We start from the raw sequence: 21,618 nt of genomic DNA, 5'->3' as shown, positions 1-21,618 counted from the left end.
TTATATTCCGCTTAATCACTTGGAATCGAAGTGGATTACAACAATAAAAATGAGATACAGTTAAAAATTCTAGAAACCTCTATCCCCCTCCCACTATAAAAACATAGTAATACTAAACTAGAAAGACATTAAAACAATAATATAGAATAGCAGTTAAAAGCAGAAGACAATTTGTAGGAATTTTTATATACAGCAGGGTCCAAATAAGGATGGAAATGGGGATGGAGAAAAAGGAGAAAAAGTGGGGGGTGGGGAGGCAGGTAGATAGAGGTGGACCTAGACTGGAAAGGCCTGCTGGAAGAGATCCATCTTAATAGCCTTCTTAAAGGTTTCCAAAGTGGTAATCCGACGGATCTCGTCCGGCAGGTTGTTTCAGAGTCTAGGAGAAGCTGCTGAAAAGGAACGCTGGGTCACTGCCAAAAGTTTAGTCCTCTTTGGTTGAAGCAGATTCTTCCCAGCAGAACGAAGAGTGTGGGGAGGATGATATGGGAGGAGGCGTTTCCGCAAAAAATCAGGACCCAAGTTATGTAGGGCTTTAAAGGTTAAAACCAACACTTTGTATCTTGCTTGAAAAATAACAGGCAGCCAGTGAAGGGATTTTAAAACTGGTGTAATGTGGGCAAATCTAGATGTGCCAGTAACCAGCCTGGCTGCCATATTCTGTACCAGTTGAAGTTTCCGAATTTGAGATAGAGGTAGCCCCATGTAGAGCACATTACAAAAGTTGAGCTGAGAGGTTACCAGGGCATGTACTACTGTTTCAAGGTCTTCCCACTCCAGGAAGGGGCACAGTTGGGACATCAGCTGAAGCTGAAAGCTAGTGCTCCTGACTGTCGCATCCACCTGAGCCATCAGATGGAGAGACAAGTCCAGGAGCACCCCCAAACTGTGAACAGAGTCCTTCAGGGGAAGTGTGACCCCGTCCAGAACTGGATGGGATAACTAATTCCCGGATTGGGAGTCCCTATTGCAAGTACCTCCGTCTTACCTGGATTCAACTTCAGTTTGTTTTCCCTCATCCAGTCCGTTACCACATCAAGAAAGGCATTCAGAGGAGAGATGCCATCCTTAGTCACTGCAACAGTCTGAGCCATAGAGAAATATATTTGGGTGTCATCAACGTACTGATAACAGCCCGCCCCATGTCTCCGGATGATCTCACCCAGCAGCTTAATGTAAATGTTGAACAGCATTGGGGACAGAATCGCGCCTTGAGAGATGCCCGACCTGAGCTCCCTCTTGGCCGAATAACTGTCCTCAAGTGACACCATCTGGAATCTACCCGAGAGGTAGGATCGGAACCACTGCGAAGCAGAGCCCCCAATTCCCAACTCTCTCAGGCATTCCAGAAAGATGGGAAGCCAACAATGAATATCAGATGCTGTAGGCTGTATTTCAGAGAAATGAACTGGTAAAACCACCTCTGAATATTTCTTTCCAAAGAAAAACCTATGAAATTCATGGGGTCACTATAAATTGACAGGTGACTTGAAAGTACACACACAGAGAGAAAGCACACACACAAAACAAGATTTGTTCAGAGGGGCTTTGCCACGCAGTTCCTCTGAAACAGAGAGAGTATAACTTGCCCAACTAGGTGTCCATCTTATGCTCAGATAAATGGGATCATAGCACAGAATCCCACATTTATAATAATATTTAACTAAACTGATCTTTATACTGTACTGAATATTTAGAAACCAGACATCATAGGAATGAAGCATATGATTTTTAAGACAATGGACTGAAACAGACAGCCCCAAAGGGGCAGCATGATGCTGCTCCTGAGACAACCAGATTGGACCTGCAGCAACCATATGCTGTGGCCTCAATCCGGCCAACTTCCACCTCAAATAGAAGCGAAAAAGTCTGCTCCTACTTGGGGTGGAAAAAGGTGCCCCTTTGCCTCTAGAGCCGGCTTTTTGTTGGCTCTGTGAGAGTAGTTTCTGAGCACCATGTCCCCAACTCACCTGGAAGCCAGCTGGCATGTAATTGCCAGTGCAGCTTCCAGGTGCCCCTTTGCCTCATGTTGTGTCTTAAACACCACACCCTCAAGCTGGTTTGAAGCTGCCTTTACCAGGCTATCTGTTTCAGCCCCAAATCTCTTAAGGAAAAACATCAAGGGACAACTGATACTTTTACAGGTGTATTTTTAATTTTTTGTTTGTTTGTTTTCAAAGGAAAAATAATATAGCATACATGGAACTCTGTAAAAATAGAGTTGGCAATGATCGTTACACCAACAGAATGATGCAAACAATTAATGGAGCACCAAAAACAAAGGAAGTACAATGTGACAAAATTGTCATGAGTGACAAAGGTAAATAATTGTTTGGGGCAGTTTTCAGAGAATAGTTTTTTGTGGAGTTTTCCAGCCATGTGGCCATGTTCTGGAAGAGTTTATTCCTAACATTTTGCCAGCATCTGTGGCTGACATCTTCAGAGAGTGCTGACATGGGAGTGAGTGTGGTTGGTGTTGGTGTGTGTGTGTGTGTGTGTGTGTGTGTGTGTGTGTGTGTATATAGTGTGTGACCCTTGGTTGAGAGGAAGTGATTTACATATTAATCTCTTCAGAGAATGCTGGTGAAACGTCAGGAATAAACCCTTCCAGAACACGGCTACAAAACTCCCAGAAAAACTATGGATTCCGGCCATGAAGACTTTGACTTCACAGTTTTCAGAGAACTTTGAAGGAGATCTAGGAAGGTCTGACACCTTCTCTTTTTTTAAATGTTGGAGCAAAGTTTCAGAATGATTTCCCTTGTTCCCCCTGTACAGTTTAGGTAAATAAGAATATGAATGGCTCTTAATGAAACCATTTTCACATTTTATTGTGTAAGATAAACTTGCATTTAGGAAGAAACTTATAAAATCAAGATTTTGCTACAGAACATTAAATTATTTAAGAAAAAATTCTTATAGAATAAACTATTGTTAGGGTTTGTTGGGTGTGTGTGTGTGCATGTTTATCTACCTCTAGATTCTTCTTGTGAAAATATCAGTATTCAGTGCAGACAAAGGATTTCCATATTCCATTTGACACAGAACTTCTTTACTTTAAGAGATATAAAGCTAGGGGATATCCTAGATTTTTTTCTTTAAAAAAGTGTAGCAGCTGGGATAGGATAACATCTATCTCCATCAGAAGTCTTGTGCAAGATGGACTATGATATCTAAATGCAATTACTTCTAAAGCTTGTATTTGCTCAATTCAAGATGTGCTACAGAAAGAAAGTCAAGAGGCTGGATATAAGGTTGGACTTCCTCTCGTGGAACAATGGAAGATAGAAGGATGGAAGCCATTCTCACTTTCTTTCTGTAGCCCTATATTCATCTCCAAAAAACATTTCTGGAGAGCTGAGAAAACTTCTAGAGCTGGTTGCAGGCAACTCTGAGGCCTGGATGGGGAGGAAAAGTTCTGCTGCACTGACACTTCAAGTCCAGTACAATGTTGCCTTTAAGTCAGCTCTGTCCCACTCCAATGAATACTGCAGTCTTTGGTGGGGGGAACGGTGCACAAGACTGCAACCTAAATGTAAAATAAAAATAAACAGTATAAAATATTGTGAATGTAGGGGCAAGAATTAACACTTCAGTGTTTAACCCATCAGTTAAGATATATACTTGACTATAAGTTGACCTCATGTATAAGGTTTTGTGGCCAAAATTTAGGATTTTGATATGACCCATAGATAACTTGAGGGTAAAACTTAGGAGCATGTAACAAAGCATGTAGAGGATGAAGCGAAGGAAAATGATGCCCAAGAACTTAAAAAATTCTGGCCGGTATAACTGTTTCTGATCACCCTAAAGGCTTGACGGATGAGAGATTTAGAGGGAGTCAGTGCTTCTTTTAGGTGCTCTTGGGACAGACTAAGCTCTCACCTTTCCTCACTCTTCTCAGAGAAGGGGATAGATCCTTTTTTGGTTAAGAGTTAAAGTACAGTACTTACATTGACCTGTGGATAAAAAACCCAGGTTTTTTGGTCCTTTTTTAAAGTAAAATTTCTAGACTTATACTTGAGTATATACAATAGATTATTTATTTATTTATTTATTTATTTATTTATGGTATTTATACCCTGCCCTTCAGCCCTAAAGAATGAAATATATTTAATCATTCTTTTACCATGATGAATTAAACAGACTTTTAAAACTGCTTTTAGTACAAGCTCTAGAAGAGCTCGGCTATATTAGTCTGCTGTAGAAAAGCCAAGAGAGCCTCATGGCACGACAAAATCCATAAAAGAGCATTGTGGTATAACCTTTTCATGGACCCAGCTTACTTCATCAGATACATGAAATATTACCCTGAATTTGCCAGTTTCATATATGCATGGGTGTGGGTGTGTAAATAATACTTGGGTGTGTGAGGATAGAAGGAACCAAAATGCAAAAAGGACAGGCATGATAATTACTTTAACAGGAGCCATTCACAAAACAATGATTGCATGACAATACAGGAATCTTTGTGCTGGTGACAAACTGTGAGATAAAAAGCCTCTTTCCTTGTTCAAGCCATAGAGGTTGGAGTTGAATATCTGGATTTCCCCCCTTTTAATTTGTACTTGTTTATTTTGTGTCAGTAAATATAATTCTATGACCACAGTAATGTATAACTATCTGGGTGAACTGCTGTGAAGCAATTTTGCATTTAATTCCATCCTTGAAGTTCTTTATACAAAAAGGGATGCTTTATGATAACTGAGAGAGCTTTCTCCAATTCCAGTATGGTACATGCCATCAGTTGCCTTACTGTAACCTGCATGCCATACATAGGCTGGTGTCTGAGTAGAAGAATAAATGTGCACAAATGTGATGCCAAAAATAGCAATATGCAAAACCTTTTTGGGGTACAATTTAGACTCCCAGGACACTCTGTCAGTGACTTTAAGGTGACAGTCCTTGAATTAAGCTAAACAACAATTCATAAAGAGAATGATTTCCGACTCTTGTCTTCCTTCTCTGCATTTGAAGACAGACAAAATGCTTTTAAAAATATAATTTCATGTCTTAAAGCATCCCATCAGTGTAAGAATATCAGTATTGTCACTCCTGTTATCACCAAGCATTATTTTGTGAAAGCCTGCTGTTAAGGTAATTATTGTTTTTTGTATTTTTCTACATTACAACTCCCATCAGCCACACTGATGACAACCTCCTCCCATGTGTACATGAAACTAAAGTTAATGCTTCCTGCTCCAGATGTAGTAGATTTGGTCGCTGAAAGCTTATTCTATAACAAAATTATTTCTTTTATTTTATGTGAGAAGACTTTTGTTTTTAATACAAGTAGTTATTAAAACTTTCAGATGGTAAACATAATCTTCAAAGAGTTATCTACCTTTCTTTCAAATGTTGTAGGAAGGCATGCCATTCCTAAGATGATGCATCATCTTTCAAAACAGCCAAAATATGTTTTTGTGTTATAATTATAGCTTGTACCTGTTAGCAATTACAAGTGTAAGATCAATCAATCAGTCATTTAAAGTTCATTTGATAATCAAATTTCATTGATCAGCTGCTACTCTTAAGAGGAATTAAGACCATCTGTGCTGAATTCATAATGGGAACAAGTAACTTATCTTTTTTAAAAATTGCTTTCTGTATTTGAAAACATACTTGGAGAATGAGTTTGTGCAAGGACACTGCCTCAATGTGGTGGGGACATGAAACTGCACTTCTGTCTAGGAGACTATGGCTGCATCTCTACTGCAGAATTAATGCAATTTGACACTGCTTTAAGTGCCATGGCTCAGTGGTATGGGATTCTGAGATTTGTGAGATTGTTAGCCTCCTCTCTCAGAGAGCTCTGGTGCTGCAACAAACTACAATTCCCAGGATTCCATAGGCTGGAGCTGTGACAATTAAAACAGTGTTAAACTGCATTAGTTATGCACTGTAGTTTGAAGGGCCACACAAAATCCATAGGGTGCACTTTCCCCTAATTCAGAAAGTTGGCTAATCCCTTTGATCACAGTCTTCATAAGCTCCTAGCAGAAGAGGCAAACCCAGACATTAGCTTCTGTTCACACAGTGAAATAATTTTACATCCTTCTGTTATATCTACATTTTTCTGTACTCCAGCTAAATTACCTGGTTAAGATAAATGTGTATGCGAGAGAGAAAATTTTGTTGGGTCTACATTTTGATAGATTGGAATGCAGCTCTGATTGGAAAGCTCTTTTCTGGAACATTGCAATCAGGAGGATCCACACATTATAAAATGCACATAAAAGAATATGCATCTTTTAAAATGAAGAAATATATGCACAAATTTGGAAATTTATATACCACAAGCACATTCTTTGTAGCAAGGAGATGCATTTCTCTGCATTTTGTACTCAAAAGAAACACGTGTGTGTGTGTGTGTTTTAAAGACTAATTTGCAAAGCACAAAAAAGGTTAGAATGATTTTTTAATGCACAAATCTTTTATGCTCAAAAAGGGACTTCACAGAGCCACAGATGTGCTAGTTTTAAAAGGCTTTGCCATTGATATTCAAAATATAATTACCTATTTAATTGTGTATTTTTGTCATACAGGATGTAAGAGGTACATATACAACAAAGTGCTATCTAACAATGTCCTTTGTTTCTAGAAATAATGGCCACTGTCTGGGATTTATATGATTCGTTTAATGCATTGGAAGTAGGATTGCTAGAAAAAACCTGTCGACCAGAAGGTACAAGTGGCAGCAAATCAACTGTGTTCAAAGAACGTGACCAAAGCACATCTGTAGTTTCTATGGACCCAGGCAAGTTTTCATACAATGTTTAATTAAATGGGTCTTACTCCTAAGTAGATATGCATAGACCTGCATTGTTAATTCTCCCCTCTCCCCTATAAGAGTTGAGACCTATTGGAAGATCAGGGGCAAGTCTACACATAACTGTATTATGTGAATTGCTGTAGATTTTCACACATTCCCATCAACACTTAATTGTCTTCGCTTGCCTGTGCAAAGTGGCATCTGTTCGCCCTCTCCGCTGAAAATGCTCAACCATGTGACTCCATGCCAAGTAGAACATGTTCAATTATGCACATTCTGATTTATACTCTAGTAAAAACTGTGAATTCTTTTTCAGCAGAGTTTACAGAGTTCCCCTCCCCACAAAAAGCCTGAATTCCTCTGAATTGCATGTGACCACAACTCAGTCTATTCAATTGAAATAAGGAGTATTTTAATCATGTAAACAAGCCCCATAAAATGATTGTTTGTCTCTTTATGGCAACTAGAATGTCTGTTGATTATAACTAGTGATGAGGATATATTTCAATATTATTAGGGTTGTTATTACAAATTTAGAGTACATTATTATTATGATTGAATTAACATAATTTATTAGGGAAGATAATAGACACCCTGATAATAAACACTGGAAAGTAAAACATTTTACTTATGTATTAGAATTTGAAGATGCAGAATTCTGAAGTATTAGGTGCTAATTTAATAATCTTGTCAAGTACTGAACTGTAGTGATTTGTGTTATCTTGTGTTGGTTTATATGGACGGCGAGTTATCCAAGCTTATTTCTCAACTTAAATTGGGTAAAGCTCCCGGGAGCGATAATATTCCCCCAGAATTACTAAAATGAATCCCAGCTTGGTGGACCCCAGCACCACTGTTCACCTGGATTGATCATTCAGCTATTTTTCCTGCGGAATTGATTGACTGCTGTCAATTATTATACCTATTTACAAAAAAGAAGATTGATGAGACATGGCAAATTACAGACCATTCAGCGTATTAAGCATCACCTGTAAGTTGTATGCAAGCCACTTACATTCAAAATTACTGGACTGGCTAGACAAGGAAAACTTACTGGAAGAGGAGCAAGCTGGTTTTACAAGTGGTTACTCTACAAATGATCAAGGCCTCATCCTTCAGCATTTGGTTGGTAAATATGTGATTCCATCTGGGGTGCTTCTTATACAGCATTCATTGATTTTAAGTCTGTGTTTGATTCCGTCCCGAGGGATAGGTTATGGAAGAAATTTGAGAGTGCCACCGTTGATAAAAGGCTGCTAAGGCCTTATGCAAATAATTAATGTATACACCCGTGTATAAGTTGAGCTCACATATAAGTCGAGGGCAGGTTTGGGGGCCAAAATCATGGATTTTAATATGACCTGTGGATAAGTCAAGGGTCAAACTCAGGGGCATATAACAAAGGATCTAAAGAGGAAAATAGTATATCACTTCCCTTCCTCTTTCTATTTCTCTGGATCTCTCCCAAGGGTCACAGCCTCAGCATGGAAACTGAGGAGACAAACCTCTGATTTCTCTCCCTTTCTCTCTCTCCTCCCTCTAGGGTTGCCATAACCCGGTTGCAACCGGGTTTTTCCCGGTTTTGGCTGCACCTGCCCGGTCACGGCACGGGTGCAGCCAAAAACCGGGAAAAGCCCGGTTGCAGCGGGGTTGCTGGGCAACCCTGGGGCCTCGCTGCCCTCCTCCTCCTCCCCCGCGCATGGTCGCGCAGAGGAAAAGGAAGGCAGCGAGGCCTGGTGCGGAGGAGGCTGCAGGGAGGCGGTGCCTCTTGGGCACAGCCGCGCCAACCTCTCCGCCTCCCTGCAGCCTCCTACCTCCTTCCTGGTCCCAACCGGGGCCAAGAAGGAGGACAGGCCGCGGCCATCGCCGCCGGCCTCCTCCCTCTTACTGGTCCCAGCCGGGGCCAGGAAGGAGGACAGGCCGCAGCGTGGCCGCCGGCCTCCGCTCTCCTCCTTCCTGGTCCCCGCCGGGGCCAGAAAGGAGGCAGGCCGCGGCGATGGCCGCCGGCCTCCTCTCCCCTCCTTGGTCCCAGCCGGGCCAAGAAGGAGACAGGCCGCGGCGATGGCCTCCGGCCTCCACTTCCTCCTTCCTGGTCCCAGCCGGGCCAGAAAGGAGGAAGGCTGCGGCGATGGCCGCCGGCCTCCTCCCTCCTTCCTGGTCCCAGCCGGGGCAAGAAGGAGGACAGGCCGCGGCGTGGCCGCCGGCCTCCGCTCTCCTCCTTCCTGGTCCCAGCCGGGGCCAGAAAGGAGGACAGGCCGCGGCGATGGCCGCCGGCCTCCGCTCTCCTCCTTCCTGGTCCCAGCCGGGGCCAGAAAGGAGGACAGGCCGCGGCGATGGCCGCCGGCCTCCGCTCTCCTCCTCCTGGTCCCGCCGGGGCCAGGAACGAGGGGAGGCTGCGGCCATCGCCGCCCGGCCTCCTCCCCTCCTTCCTGGTCCCAGCCGGGGCCAAGAAGCAGGACAGGCCGCGGCGATGGCCGCCGGCCTCCTCCCCTCGTTCCTGGTCTCAGCGGGGGCCAGGAACGAGGGGAGGCCCCGATCCTGGCCTCCAATCGCGGCGAGGCCCGGGGCCCAGGCAGGGAGGGAAAGCCTCCTTAAGTGGAGGCTTTCCCTCGCCGCTTGGCCTCCGCTCCCTGTCGCGATCGCCAGGGAAAATGTAGGACAGAATTTTCAAATGTAGGACACATTTTTGTGTGTCCTACATTTGAAAATTTTGTCCTACATTTTCCCCGGTTTTGAGGTCCGGCACTATGGCAACCCTACCTCCCTCCCTTCCCCACCAACTTTCCCAAGGCTCATGGCTTCCAAAAAGGGGACACAAACCTCAGATTTCTCTTCCTTTCTCTCTCTCCTCTCTCCCTTCCCCGCTAGCTTTTCCAAAGCTCACGGTCTCGGCATCAGAGCAATATTACCATATTGATCTGAATATAAGTCGACCCAGGATTTTCAAGCCCATTTTTGGGCTTACATTTTTCAATTTATAGACGAGTATATACAGTACCTTCAGGTGAGGTGTAATTTTCTGGGGTGTCTTTCTAACACAAACCCTACTTATTTAGGAGTAAAGCAGGGTTGTATTTTAGCACCTACTTTATTTAATTTTTATATTAATTCACTAATTAAAAGTTTAACAGGGACTAACTTTATCCCTTTAAATTGGCCAATTAACCCTTATCAATCCTCTTGAATGCACATGATTCAGTAGTATTATCGTTCTCAGCAATTGGCTTATGGAGACTCCTGAAGGAGCTCACCAATTATTGTAACAATAATTAGCATTAGGGACTGCATGGCAACCGCATGGTCCCTAACACTACTACGTACAGGCAGCATAACAATGGCGGCACCCTGTGTACACAGGTGCCACCACTGTTACATAAGCGATGCGCGTGATCCACACGTCATCACTTTTCACGGGTTCTTTTTCCTCTGGAGGGAAGCCGCGTGGTTTGGCAGCTGCGGCTTCCCTGTGGAGGAAAGTAGGCCACCGGCAGGTCGTCCTTTTCGGGCGGTCTGACCCAGGCCAATGAATCCCTAACCATAAATTGCAACAAAACAGATGTGATGGTATGTACAAGGAAAAGAACCATCTATAAATGGTAAATAAATGGGACCCCGATTGAAAAGGTTACAAATGATAAATACCTTGGCGTAGTCTTCCAATCTTCTGGGTCATGGAAAGCCCAAAAGAAAATGGCAGTAGAGAATGCACAGAGAACCACATCAGACCTGCTTAGACTTTTCTTTTTTTTTTTTTACAATAAGAGGGTCAACACATTCCCTCTGTCACCCAAATGTTTACAGCTAAGGTTTTATCACAAATGTTGTATGGATCACAACTTTTTTAATAGTTAAAACACATAAAACCCATAAAAATGAATTACACAAAAGCTCAAACACATCAGAACTCTTCTTATCATATTGATAATTAATTGTTATTCTTTCATTAGTGTCAGACAATACGTTGAACATAAACAAGTACCGTGCGCCCTTGCTTTACGCAGGGGATCTATTCCAGACTCTCCTGTGTAAAGTAAATTCTGTATGTGCTTGAGCCCCATTTAAATGAATGGGGCTCGTGCACGTGATGGCACAATGGCGTACACGTGCCACAGGCACACACCCCATTACTCCCTATGGGACGCGCTACCCCTTCCTCCCTGCATGGCTTTCAGCATATGCTGAAAGCCGCGTAAAGCATGCCCACGTATAACGTGGGTGCACTGTACTTCCCATGTTGTTTTAAAGCCTTTTCTCAACTCTGTGCAGTGTACCTTCATACATTACTCCTTTTTCTTTTTGTCTTTAATTACATTCTTGTACCCTCGAAGTATAGAACTCAATATATCAATCTGATTAAACCATAAAATTACCTTTGAATGTTAGTGATTAGTGCTAATCTGCACCCTCTGTTCTTACAATATATCAGATTCGGGTCCCATTCTTTTACTATTATTGTAGTATCTTTTTGTGATGAACAACTCATTAAGATATCCATCTCCCTCATTTCATAGACCTTCCCTATCCAGTCTTCTAATTTAGGCACTGCCTGATTTTTCCAGAATTGTGCAATTGTAATTCTCGCGGCAGAAATTAAATAAAGCATAATTCTTTCATATTTTCCCTTAATTTGTAAAGGAATCTTAGGCCCTCTCCAGATGGGCCTAAAGTGCGCCCTCGTCACGTGCTAGGGGTTGACCGAGGGCGCACCGCCCATGCATGCCTCACCCCTAGCACATGATGAGGGCGTCAGAATGGCGGTGCCCTGTACACATGGGCACCGCCATTTTGACACGATGGACGCCTAGTGTCCGCATGTCATGGCACACTTGTGATGTCACGAGTGCACCATTGGCACACTTGGGTGTCACAAGTGCACCGGGAAAAGAACCCTCTGTGGCTTCTTTTTGCTCCGTGAGGGAGCTGCGTGGTTTGTCCGCTGTGGCTTCCTCGTGGAACAAAGCAAGGCACCGGCAGACCACCCTTTTTGGGCAGTATGTATCCCGCCTTATTCAACATATTTAACAAATACATTTCTGGTCACAATTTTTTGCCTACAATAATTTTGACTTATTTGAAGCACTGCAAACCAAATTTCTTAGAAGTATATTTGCTGGTCCAACCTATCTCCCAAATGCAGTCTTGCACTCAGAAGCTGTCTTGATTTCTACTGAGGCCTGTGACTGGACTCATGAGATAAATTACTGGCCAAAACTTATTTTCTCCCCAGTTGAGTTAGCCTCCTTGATGCTAACGGATAGCTTTCAATCTGCATGGAAACAGGCACTATAGAAGAAACTCCAAACATGTGAGCTGATGTTACCATTAAGCTGCCATTAAACAATGAATAATCGATACAGAACTACAAAACAACTGAACACAGCTGCCAAATATCCTGTCATAGGATTTACTATAAAACCTTTTACTTATCTCAATTATCTAACAAACTTAAAAACACCTAGGTACAGGAAGGATTTTACTCTGGCACACTTTAATGTTTTGCCATCTGCTGTATTGGAAGGGAAGTAAAGAGCATCCCATATCATGAGCACAGCTACCCCTGTGTTAACAAGGTGGTAGAATCACTTAACCATGTTCTCTTTCACTGCCCCTTTTATCAAGGGATTCACCTCACTTTAATTACACCTATTCTCCAAAATATCCCAGGTAGGTCAGAAGCATTTTATCTTTCCTTTTTGCTTGCTGACCAGGATCCACAAATTACAAACAAGGTTGCTAGATTTTGTGCATCTGCCATTATGACTCACAAGCAGATGACAAATCAGCAGTAGGGAACGGTGATAAAGAATTAGGTAGTTAAATAAATAACAAGTAGAGTGGATTATATAAGGTTCTAGATAATGCACTAGAACTGTATATAGGTCTGTTCCATCAATTTTGCACTACTGTTATTAAGAGGGAATTTTATGTATCTATTACAATTGCTGTTTTTGTGCTACTTTATTATATCTCATACATTTCATGTATCTTATGGTAAGAGTGATTTATAAGCCGGTCTATGGCTCTAATAAATTATTGATTGATTGATTGATTTGTGTGTATATGTGTGTATGTGTGTGTGTGTGAATAAAATGGTGTTATATTTTTTTTGTCATTTTTCCTACTTTTTAATTAGGGAACTGTGTAAAAGAAAGTGCAAGCAGGCAGTCATTTGAATGTATATACCGTATTTTCCAGCGTATAAGATGACTGGGCATATAAGACGACCCCCCCAACTTTTCCAGTTAAAATATAGAGTTTGGGATGTACACACCGTATAAGACTACCCCTCTTCCAACGCACACCAAATAAAATTTTAAAAAACATCAGATTTGATTTCAATATGATAATTTAAATTAAAATGCTTATAACATGCAGGTCCTTAGCAGGAAACCTTGTTGTATACAAAGCCTGCCTGGATTAGTCAGCTCTCCCTGCCTGCCCAGTGCTCCCTGTTTCCAAGACTATCAGAGCGGTAGCTGCTTTCATACGATCGCCGCATATAGCGGGGATGTGGCTGCAGCCATTTTTGAGCTCCCCCCACCATATGCGGCGACTGCAGATTCTCCAGTCCAACTCGGAAGTTTCAGCACCTGCCCTATAATATGACACCTGGCGTATAAGACAACCCCTGACTTTTGAGAAGATTTTCCTGGGTTAAAAAGTAGTCTTATACGCCAGAAAATACAGTATTTTCTAAGCCTATTTGGTGTGGTTTTTGATAGCAGCAGCAGCAGCAGCAGCACTATCACATATTTTTGTGTGTGTGTACATTGAATCATCAGAAAACAAAGGTGTCACTATCTCATTCACCCATGAAAAAATGTTTTGGATTTTGGAGCATTTTGGATATCGGATTTTCAGATAAGGCATACTCAACCAGTACATGAAACAGATCAGTATGGAGTTATGCTTTATGTATTTTTTTAGTGATTAGTTGATGCTACCCTTTATCAAAATGTAAAATCAGTTTGCAAAGACAAAGGCAGAATAGAGTCATAACAGTCAAAACAAAAGAATTGTTAAACACAGCAGAAACACTTTTTATAAACATTTGTGCCAGTGATAACTCTGTGCATAGTAGAATCAGGTCATGTGAAAAAGTCTTAAAAGTAGTCTAATTAATAATGGAAATAGATTATGCAGTTTCTGTCCCTAAACTTCTTCTAAAAAAACTACTAGATTATTCTGTCAGTGTACGCTTTATAACACCTGTTTTTCTGCCTTCCAGAGAGCACAACATCAAGTTCTATCATTGACATCGAAAGTGTAATTCTCTCCCGAATCCAAGAAGAAGTAGAAGACCGTTCAGAAGCTATACTAAAATCTGAAAAATTTAATCAAGATTTATTTTACATGGAGAGAGTCCTAATGGAAAATACTTTTCAGCCAAACCTTGCAGCCTATCGGCAGCTTCCTGTCTTCTTAGGTATTTTTATCACCAGATATTTGATTCTCAGCTTGAGTTGAGAAATAGTTTTTCATGCTTGTTCAAGTGTTTGTGAATGTCTGAGATTAAAATCACTTGGTTGCGACACTATGATTTTGTGATACAGGGTGGGTTATAAATATTTTAAATAAACATGCAACAAACCTTGAGAGAAATAGCTGGGAAGGATTTGTTAAACCCATGGCTCCCAGCATTGAACTGTCCTTATCGACCAGAAACAGACATCATTGACTGAAATGTGGATTTCCATTATTTCCTGGGAAAAAAAAAATTACCAGGATTGTATATAAAAATGACTTTTTAGAGCAACATCTGCTTTCATTACCCTGGAGCTGTGAGTTTAAATTCTGTCTGCTATGAAATTATTTTGTGTCACTGGGTAATTCCAGAGCATGGAAAAGGTACTTTTAGGTAACACTGCTCCTAGGATCTCTATACTAACCTAATGTGGCTATACAACTCAGATCTGTCTTTTACCTGGGGTAACATGCATGGGTTTGTAAATGGTCAGAGAGCAAAGTATGGAGAAATATGTCTGACTTTATATTAGCAGTATTGCAGATAGCTTGCCACCTCTTCAAAAACACTAGAGGAGGTAAGCTGGAGGAGTCTTGGTTTGGCATACCATATACAACTGATCTCTGTTGCTTACTTTGCACTTTTCTTCAGTTCTGTGCCAAGGCAGGATTGGAGAACATTGTCTTAGAACATAAAATAAGTTAACATAGGAAAAAACTGATGGAAGGAAACTTTATTATAATGCCTCCACTCAACAGCATTGGATGTGTACTGTGGGGTCCTTCCTGAATAATATGGAATGAGAGGAGGAGGAGCTTCTGGAGAATAAAAGAACTTGCCAAAATCAGTTTGGGATCCTAAGATAACATTAAGAAAGCCCATCAGAATGAAATATCCAGTGATGTAGAACCGAACTGATTGCTTCAATGTCTTGACTTGGACTCGACTTGGCAATAAATGATGCACTGACTCAATTCGCAATTTTTACATTTTTAGCAAACGCTGATGTCATAAACTTCGAGCAGCAGGCAAGACCTACCCCAGAGCGTAGGGCACATTTCTCAGCATGGAACAGCAAATGTGTTAGGCAATAGGCTTGAGGGGAAGGATCCTTCTAAAGCTTTTTGCGCAGTTGGAACAGACTGCTGGGCAGACCCATTGCTTCCAAGAAACATGCCCTGCCTCCATTGTTTCTGAAGTTGGTTCTCAAAATTGAGACTCTACTTGAGATTTGATTTGAAAGTGTCTTGCAAGGACTTGAGACTTGACTTGAAACTTGAAGATAGAGACCTTAGACTTGACTTGAGATCTGAGTAAGACTTGAATACATCACTGGAAATACCTTGTGTCATCTTCCCCTTAGACCATTCCTTCACATTACGGGGACATCCCATGTTGTACAAAACATTACCCCAGACAGCTAGGTCTCTTTCTTATTATATCATTATAGCCATTTAATAATAATAATAATAATAATAATAATAATTTATATCCCGCCTCTTCCGCTTTGAGGATCGAGGCGGGTAACAGCAGAGTTAATACAATATACAACAATAAAAACAACAAACCTCACAAGACCTTGGCCCAACCCTCCCTCCCAACTATAAAATTAAACAGTAAAACGTGGTTAAAAAGTACATAACAATACATCAAAATTAAAAAAACAAACCGCAAATAAGAAAAATAAGAAAAAGTGGTTCTGGACATTATCAATTGGAGAAGGCCTGCCGGAAGAGAAAGGTTTTTGTCGCCTTTTTAAAAGCCTCGAGTGAGGATAATAGGCGAATCTCTTCCGGCAAGTCATTCCAAGTTTTTGGAGCGGTGACAGAGAAGGACCTCCGGGAGGTCACCGCCAGTCTGGTCTTTCTAGATTGTAAGAGGTTTTTCCCGGAGGATCGGAGTGTATGGGAAGGGTTGTATGGGAGGAAGTGTTCCTTCAAGTAGACTGGACCCAGGTCATGTAGGGCTTTATAGGTGATAATCAACACCTTGTACTGTGCCCGGAAGCTGATAGGCAGCCAATGTAGCTGGTGTTCTAGCCTGGGGTCTGGTCTGACCCAGTGTAGCAATGTCTGTTTGGGATCAGATTAGTGTTAACACTGCTTTGTTTATATACTTAGACCCAGAAAGGAAATCTGCACATAGTGAATCTGAATCGCATGTGGAATCAGAGAAGGAGGAAGAGGAAGAGGAGGAGGAGGAAGAAGAAGAAGAACGGTTATCAGTTAGTTCATCACTGCTACTAGAACTTGGTGAAGTGAGAAAAGACATCCCACCACCCGACATGGAATCTTTGTGGTCCTATGGATGTGATTTGACTAGAGGCAACAACGTGAGCTGTATGGCTTGGAACAAGCATAATCCTGTAAGAGACTGCTCACCCTCTCCTTCACCTGCTTAAAGGGCTGGATATGTCAAAATGTAATACAGCTTTAGAAATTTTCATGCTGGGCAGAGCTGGATATGCAAAGGTTATCACGGAAAGGGAAAGTTGTGTTGCGTGCATATCTTCTGTGTGTCTGTGCCATAATTACTCAGGCTAGGACAGCAACCTAATGACCAGTCATTTGGAAATTGACAATCAGTAATAATTCATTTTGTCTCTCTCTATCCTGGCATATCTTGCAGATCAATTGATATACCTTGCCTTTCAAAGAATGCAGTCAGGGATTTGAGTGAACCTAAATTGGGCCAATGAACCACAATTTCTGACACTTTCCTACTTTTTTTAAAGCTTGTTTGTTATTAGACAGCCTCCTTTCATGCCCAATGCATGACCTTTCCTTTAAACAATAGCTATAGCCACTCACGCCTATGTCCTGTAAAGTTTTATCAAAACCTTCTTGCTCATCAGTCCCTTCTAAGAATTTCATTTTGTAACTTCTCCCATTCACCAATTTGACTTTTCACGTTTCTCTCCATCTCTTATTTCACCCACAGACTCCTGTTGCTCATCTTGCTGCTAATTTTCTTCTTCTTGATGAACAGACTGCTTTAGGAGTCTTGGTTTCTTTCCTTCCCCATCACCTGGTAGTTCTTCCTACTGAGATGCTAGTCTTCACTCTTAGGACAGCTTCTCTTGCCCTAACGCTTATATGTGGGTTTTATTTTTATTGTTGTTTATTCTCTTATTCATAATGATATCATCTCAGTACTTAGAATGTCTCTTCTTACATCATGACATTGCAGAAGCATAACCAATCACTACATGAGCTTTGCCCCTAGTTACCATCACATTACCATTTTCATGACAGGAGTATCAAAAGACTGTGGAGATACCAGCCGATGGAGGAAGGTAGGTTCCAGTGGTAGAGATGACAGCATGAAGCAAAAACCAGAAGCAACATAAATACTAACAACAGCCTTGCTCTTTTCAGGGCCTGCCCTACCATTTGGCAGAATGGGGCAGATGCCTCAGCCAGTGTATTTAGGGTAACATGAAAAAATTCAGTGAAAGAATTCACTGAACATTAAATTGTTACTTATTTATGTTGTCTTTTTACTTCCAGGGACAGGAAACAGCATTGGTGGAATGTTCTGCATCAGATGTCAAAATAGGTTCACTTAGCCTTGGGCACCATGTATCCCAATTGGAGACTGTGGTGGTACCATCCACTATTTCCCCTCAGGGAACAAAACGTTTTGGGCTAATTGCCAATGCTGTCCTGTGATATTTCGTTACTGTCCCCAAATTAAACAGAGCTTCAAAGGCCATACACATAGCTATTTCAATGGTTTATTGTTAGTTGTCAGTATCATAATCTGTATTATTGGTTTTTAGGATCTTTTGGCTGTCGGTTATGGTCAGTTTCTTTTTAAAGAGCAGAAGAAAGGCATGGCTTGCTGCTGGTCGTTGAAGAATCCTATGGTAATCTAAGCACTGAGAAATACTTTGGCCATTCCTCCACTCGTGATTTTGACTGAATTCAATGAATTGTAAAATGCAGTAGATTTCATTTTTATTCCAGTTTAGGGCATTAAGAAAATGATTTCATAAAATCTCCAATTGTGCATTTACAGCCTGCCTTCAGTCTTCTGAAACATAACAGAATTATAATTTAACCTTCCAAACCTATGTTTTATTCAGGAGTTTATGGGCAGAACCATTGCCAAACGTTGGCATGGTTGGGCATTTGTTGAAGCCTTAAAGTTCAATCAGATGCCCCATGAACCTGCTCCTCTATCCTTGCAACCTACCTATTGGCTCACTCTAGGTCTTAGCAGTACTGCATATTTGCCCATTGGCTTTCTGTCTGGCCATCAAGTAGGTGGTTGAATGACAAGAAAGATGAGAAGTAGTAAGCTTTAACAGTGATAAAAAGGTAGATTCACTGTGGGAAGAAGACCAATCAAAACCTGAAGTTTGCACTGCTGGTATCTGAGCTTATCTTAGATAATTATGCATAAATATTGACTGTGTAATAAATAATTCAGTACAAGGAACATACAAGGTTTGACCTAAATAATAAAGATAACAAACAATGTAAAATCTCTATTTGGATCTGCTTATTGTAGCCAATGCAAATCCAAAGGTCTGTGAAAGACCTTATAGTATGTTGTGCTCTTCCGTTCCTATCCAAACACAAATTATGTAGGGTAGCTTTATCATATAGAGGTAATTTAATTTCATAACTCCAGATGTGTTTTATAGTACTTTAATCAGTGCTTAATTCTTATATTTATTTCATTTTTTTCTGGATGTGTGTATATAAGAATAAAAAAAACCCTAAATATATCAAGTTTATTGCTTTTGACTACATTTAATAAGAAAGTAATAAAGAGTCAGTTGTAAAAATATGCTGGAAAAGTTGGTGATCGTCACATTTCTTGCAGCCTGATTAGATGACTCTTCCCCAACTCTAGCTTAGAAACTTTTCTGGGGTTCTTGATGGTATGTAATGTGTGAATGCTCTCTCAGTTAAAGCAGATTTCTTTTTTTTTTCCCTGTTCAGTGGCCAGAACGGGTCTATCACTGTAACCATGGAGTAACTGCACTGGATTTCTCAGCAGCCAATCCGAACCTCCTGGCAGTTGGACTGTTTAATGGGACAATTGAAGTGTTCAATGTGCAGACTCATAATCCTACTTCAGTTTTGGATACCAGGTATGGATGACAGTCTTATTGAATCACCTTCACATCTTGTTCATTTCTTCTGGATCAATAACATAGGCTGCATCTGCCCTGGATAAATAATCCAATTTGATACCACTTTAATTGCTATGGCTCAATGCTAAGGAATTCTGAGGTTTGTAGTTTTGAGAGACATTTAGCCTTCTCTGTCAGAGAGCTCTGGTGCCACAACAAACTACAATTCCCAGAATTCCATAGCATTGAGCCATGGCAGTTAAATTGGTGTCAAACTGGATTATTTATGCAGTGTGGATGCAACCATAAACATCTCCCAACCCTTTCTCAATTTGATCTTGGAATTTGGAAAAAAATGGGGATTAAAGGATATCATTTCACTCCCCTCTCACATTTCTCACAACAATGAGCACTTCCAGCAATGCAGCACTCACCCAATGAAGGAGATCAGTGGAGGCTTATCATGTTCTGTAAGAATTTGCTTTATTTAAAAATATATTTAATTATTTTGGAAATGTCTTTTATTTCTATTCCACCTTCCCCATCAAAACCGGGATGCAAATCACTGTATAAAAATTAAAGCAGGTGTAACATCAGTGAGAGCCAGGATGGTATAGTGGTTTGAGTGTTGGTCTATAACTCTGGGGCCCAGGGTGTGAATCCCCGCTCAGCCATGGAAACCCAGTGGGTAACTCTGGGCAAGTCACACACTCTCAGCCTTAGAGGCAGACAAAGGCAATGCCCTTTGAATAACTCTTGGCAAGAAAACCCTCTGATTGCTTCACCTTAGGGTTGCCATAAGTTGGTAACTGCTTGAAGGCACACAGTAACAATAGCAACAGTAAAGCATGTGATTAGGAGCCCTTTCCTTCAAAACAACCAGTACCCAAAGCCTAGTCTTCATCTACTTACAGAAGGACTATAAGAAGGAGGACAGTCTAGGAAAGGAGTTCTAGAGTTTGGAAGCAGCCACTAAAAAGCACCTCTTTTGTGTTCCTGCCAGATAGCTCTGTGGGGATGGTGGGACTGAGAGTAGGACCTTCCCCAAAGCTCACAAATCCTAGGCAGGCACATATAGGAGAAAACAGTTCTTCAAACAACTTGGACCAAAGGCGGGCAGGGCTTTATAGGTCCAAGCTAGTATTTCAAATTGTGCTCAGACTAGGCTTGCCATATCCCACCTGGGGGCAGGACTTTCCCGGTTTGGGGCGGGTCCGCATGGTCCCGCCCCGGTTTGGCCCCACCCCCGGGATTCCCCCCCCCCCCCAGCGAGGCCCTGGAGGTGGCTCCGCGATCACAGAGTCCTCCAAGGCCTTGCTGGGGCTTGGGAGACGCTGTCTCCTAGGCCCCAGGGAGGCCCTGGGAAGCGGCTCTGCAATCGCGGAGTCCTCCAAGGCCTCGCTGGGGCTTGGGAGACGCTGTCCTCCCAGGCCCCAGGGAGGCCTTGGACAAGGTTTTAAAATGTAGGACCTGTTTTTTTAATTTCCTGCCAGGAAATTTTAAAAAAAAGTCCTACATTTTAAAACCTTGTCCTACATTTTCCTGGTTTGGAGGTCCTCGGGGATGGCAACACCTAGCTCAGACTAGTAGCTAATGACATTGTTGTGTTGTTTCTGTGGGTGCAGCTCTCTGGGCCAGCTGAAGTCTCTAAACACTTTTCAGAGGCAGTTTCACACAGAGTGCATTACAGTAGTTCAAAGAAAGGCAATTAAGGCAGGTATCACCATGGGCAGATCAGACATTTCCAGGAAGGGGCATAGCTGGCTCATTAGCTTTAACTGCAAATGAACACCTGGTGATCACACAGGTTTGGGTATCCTGGCATAGGGCTGAATCCAGATGCACACCCAGATTGTAAACCTACATTTACAGAGCAAGTGTAACCACATCCATATTCCCTGATGTGCCTGTCTACTGGAGTACCTCTATCTGTCCTGTCTGAATTAAGCTTCAGTTTGTTCAGTCCACAAAGGCCTATCAAAACAAAAAAAGGTCTTCATATGCCTAAGAAAGGATAGCAAAGAAGGCACCCTCTAATTTCTCTTATGAAGTAGCCATTAGTTGACAGGTGACTTAAAGTTACATACACATAAGCATTCCCCATAGTGTTTTTAGCAGTTCTTTTGGCAACATTAATGCAGAGATTGCATTTTAAGCTTATGAGTGGCATATAACTATCACAGTTGCTTTACAGGCATTGTGTGCCTGAATGTTATTTCCCCTTCCTTCCTTCCTTCCTTCCTTCCTTCCTTCCTTCCTTCCTTCCTTCCTTCCTTCCTTCCTTCCTTCCTTCCT

General features: G+C 41.7%; 1 protein-coding gene across 1 annotated transcript in view; it reads left to right on the top strand.

Moving 5' to 3' along the window:
- The window catches only part of DNAI4 (dynein axonemal intermediate chain 4), a 42,804-nt gene that overhangs the window by 14,026 nt on the left and 7,160 nt on the right, over positions 1-21,618 (top strand). Inside the window, exons 6-11 of the mRNA XM_042461181.1 lie at positions 2,181-2,320; positions 6,602-6,757; positions 14,001-14,198; positions 16,358-16,602; positions 18,019-18,105; positions 19,190-19,341. Coding sequence (XP_042317115.1) covers positions 2,181-2,320; positions 6,602-6,757; positions 14,001-14,198; positions 16,358-16,602; positions 18,019-18,105; positions 19,190-19,341 — 978 coding nt within the window. The remainder of the gene's footprint in view (positions 1-2,180; positions 2,321-6,601; positions 6,758-14,000; positions 14,199-16,357; positions 16,603-18,018; positions 18,106-19,189; positions 19,342-21,618) is intronic.

Source organism: Sceloporus undulatus, chromosome 4, assembly GCF_019175285.1.
Source record: "Sceloporus undulatus isolate JIND9_A2432 ecotype Alabama chromosome 4, SceUnd_v1.1, whole genome shotgun sequence".
NCBI classification, from domain to species: domain Eukaryota; kingdom Metazoa; phylum Chordata; class Lepidosauria; order Squamata; family Phrynosomatidae; genus Sceloporus; species Sceloporus undulatus.
The sequence above is the reverse complement of the archived record's forward strand: the minus strand, read 5'-3'. Positions and strand labels throughout refer to the sequence as shown.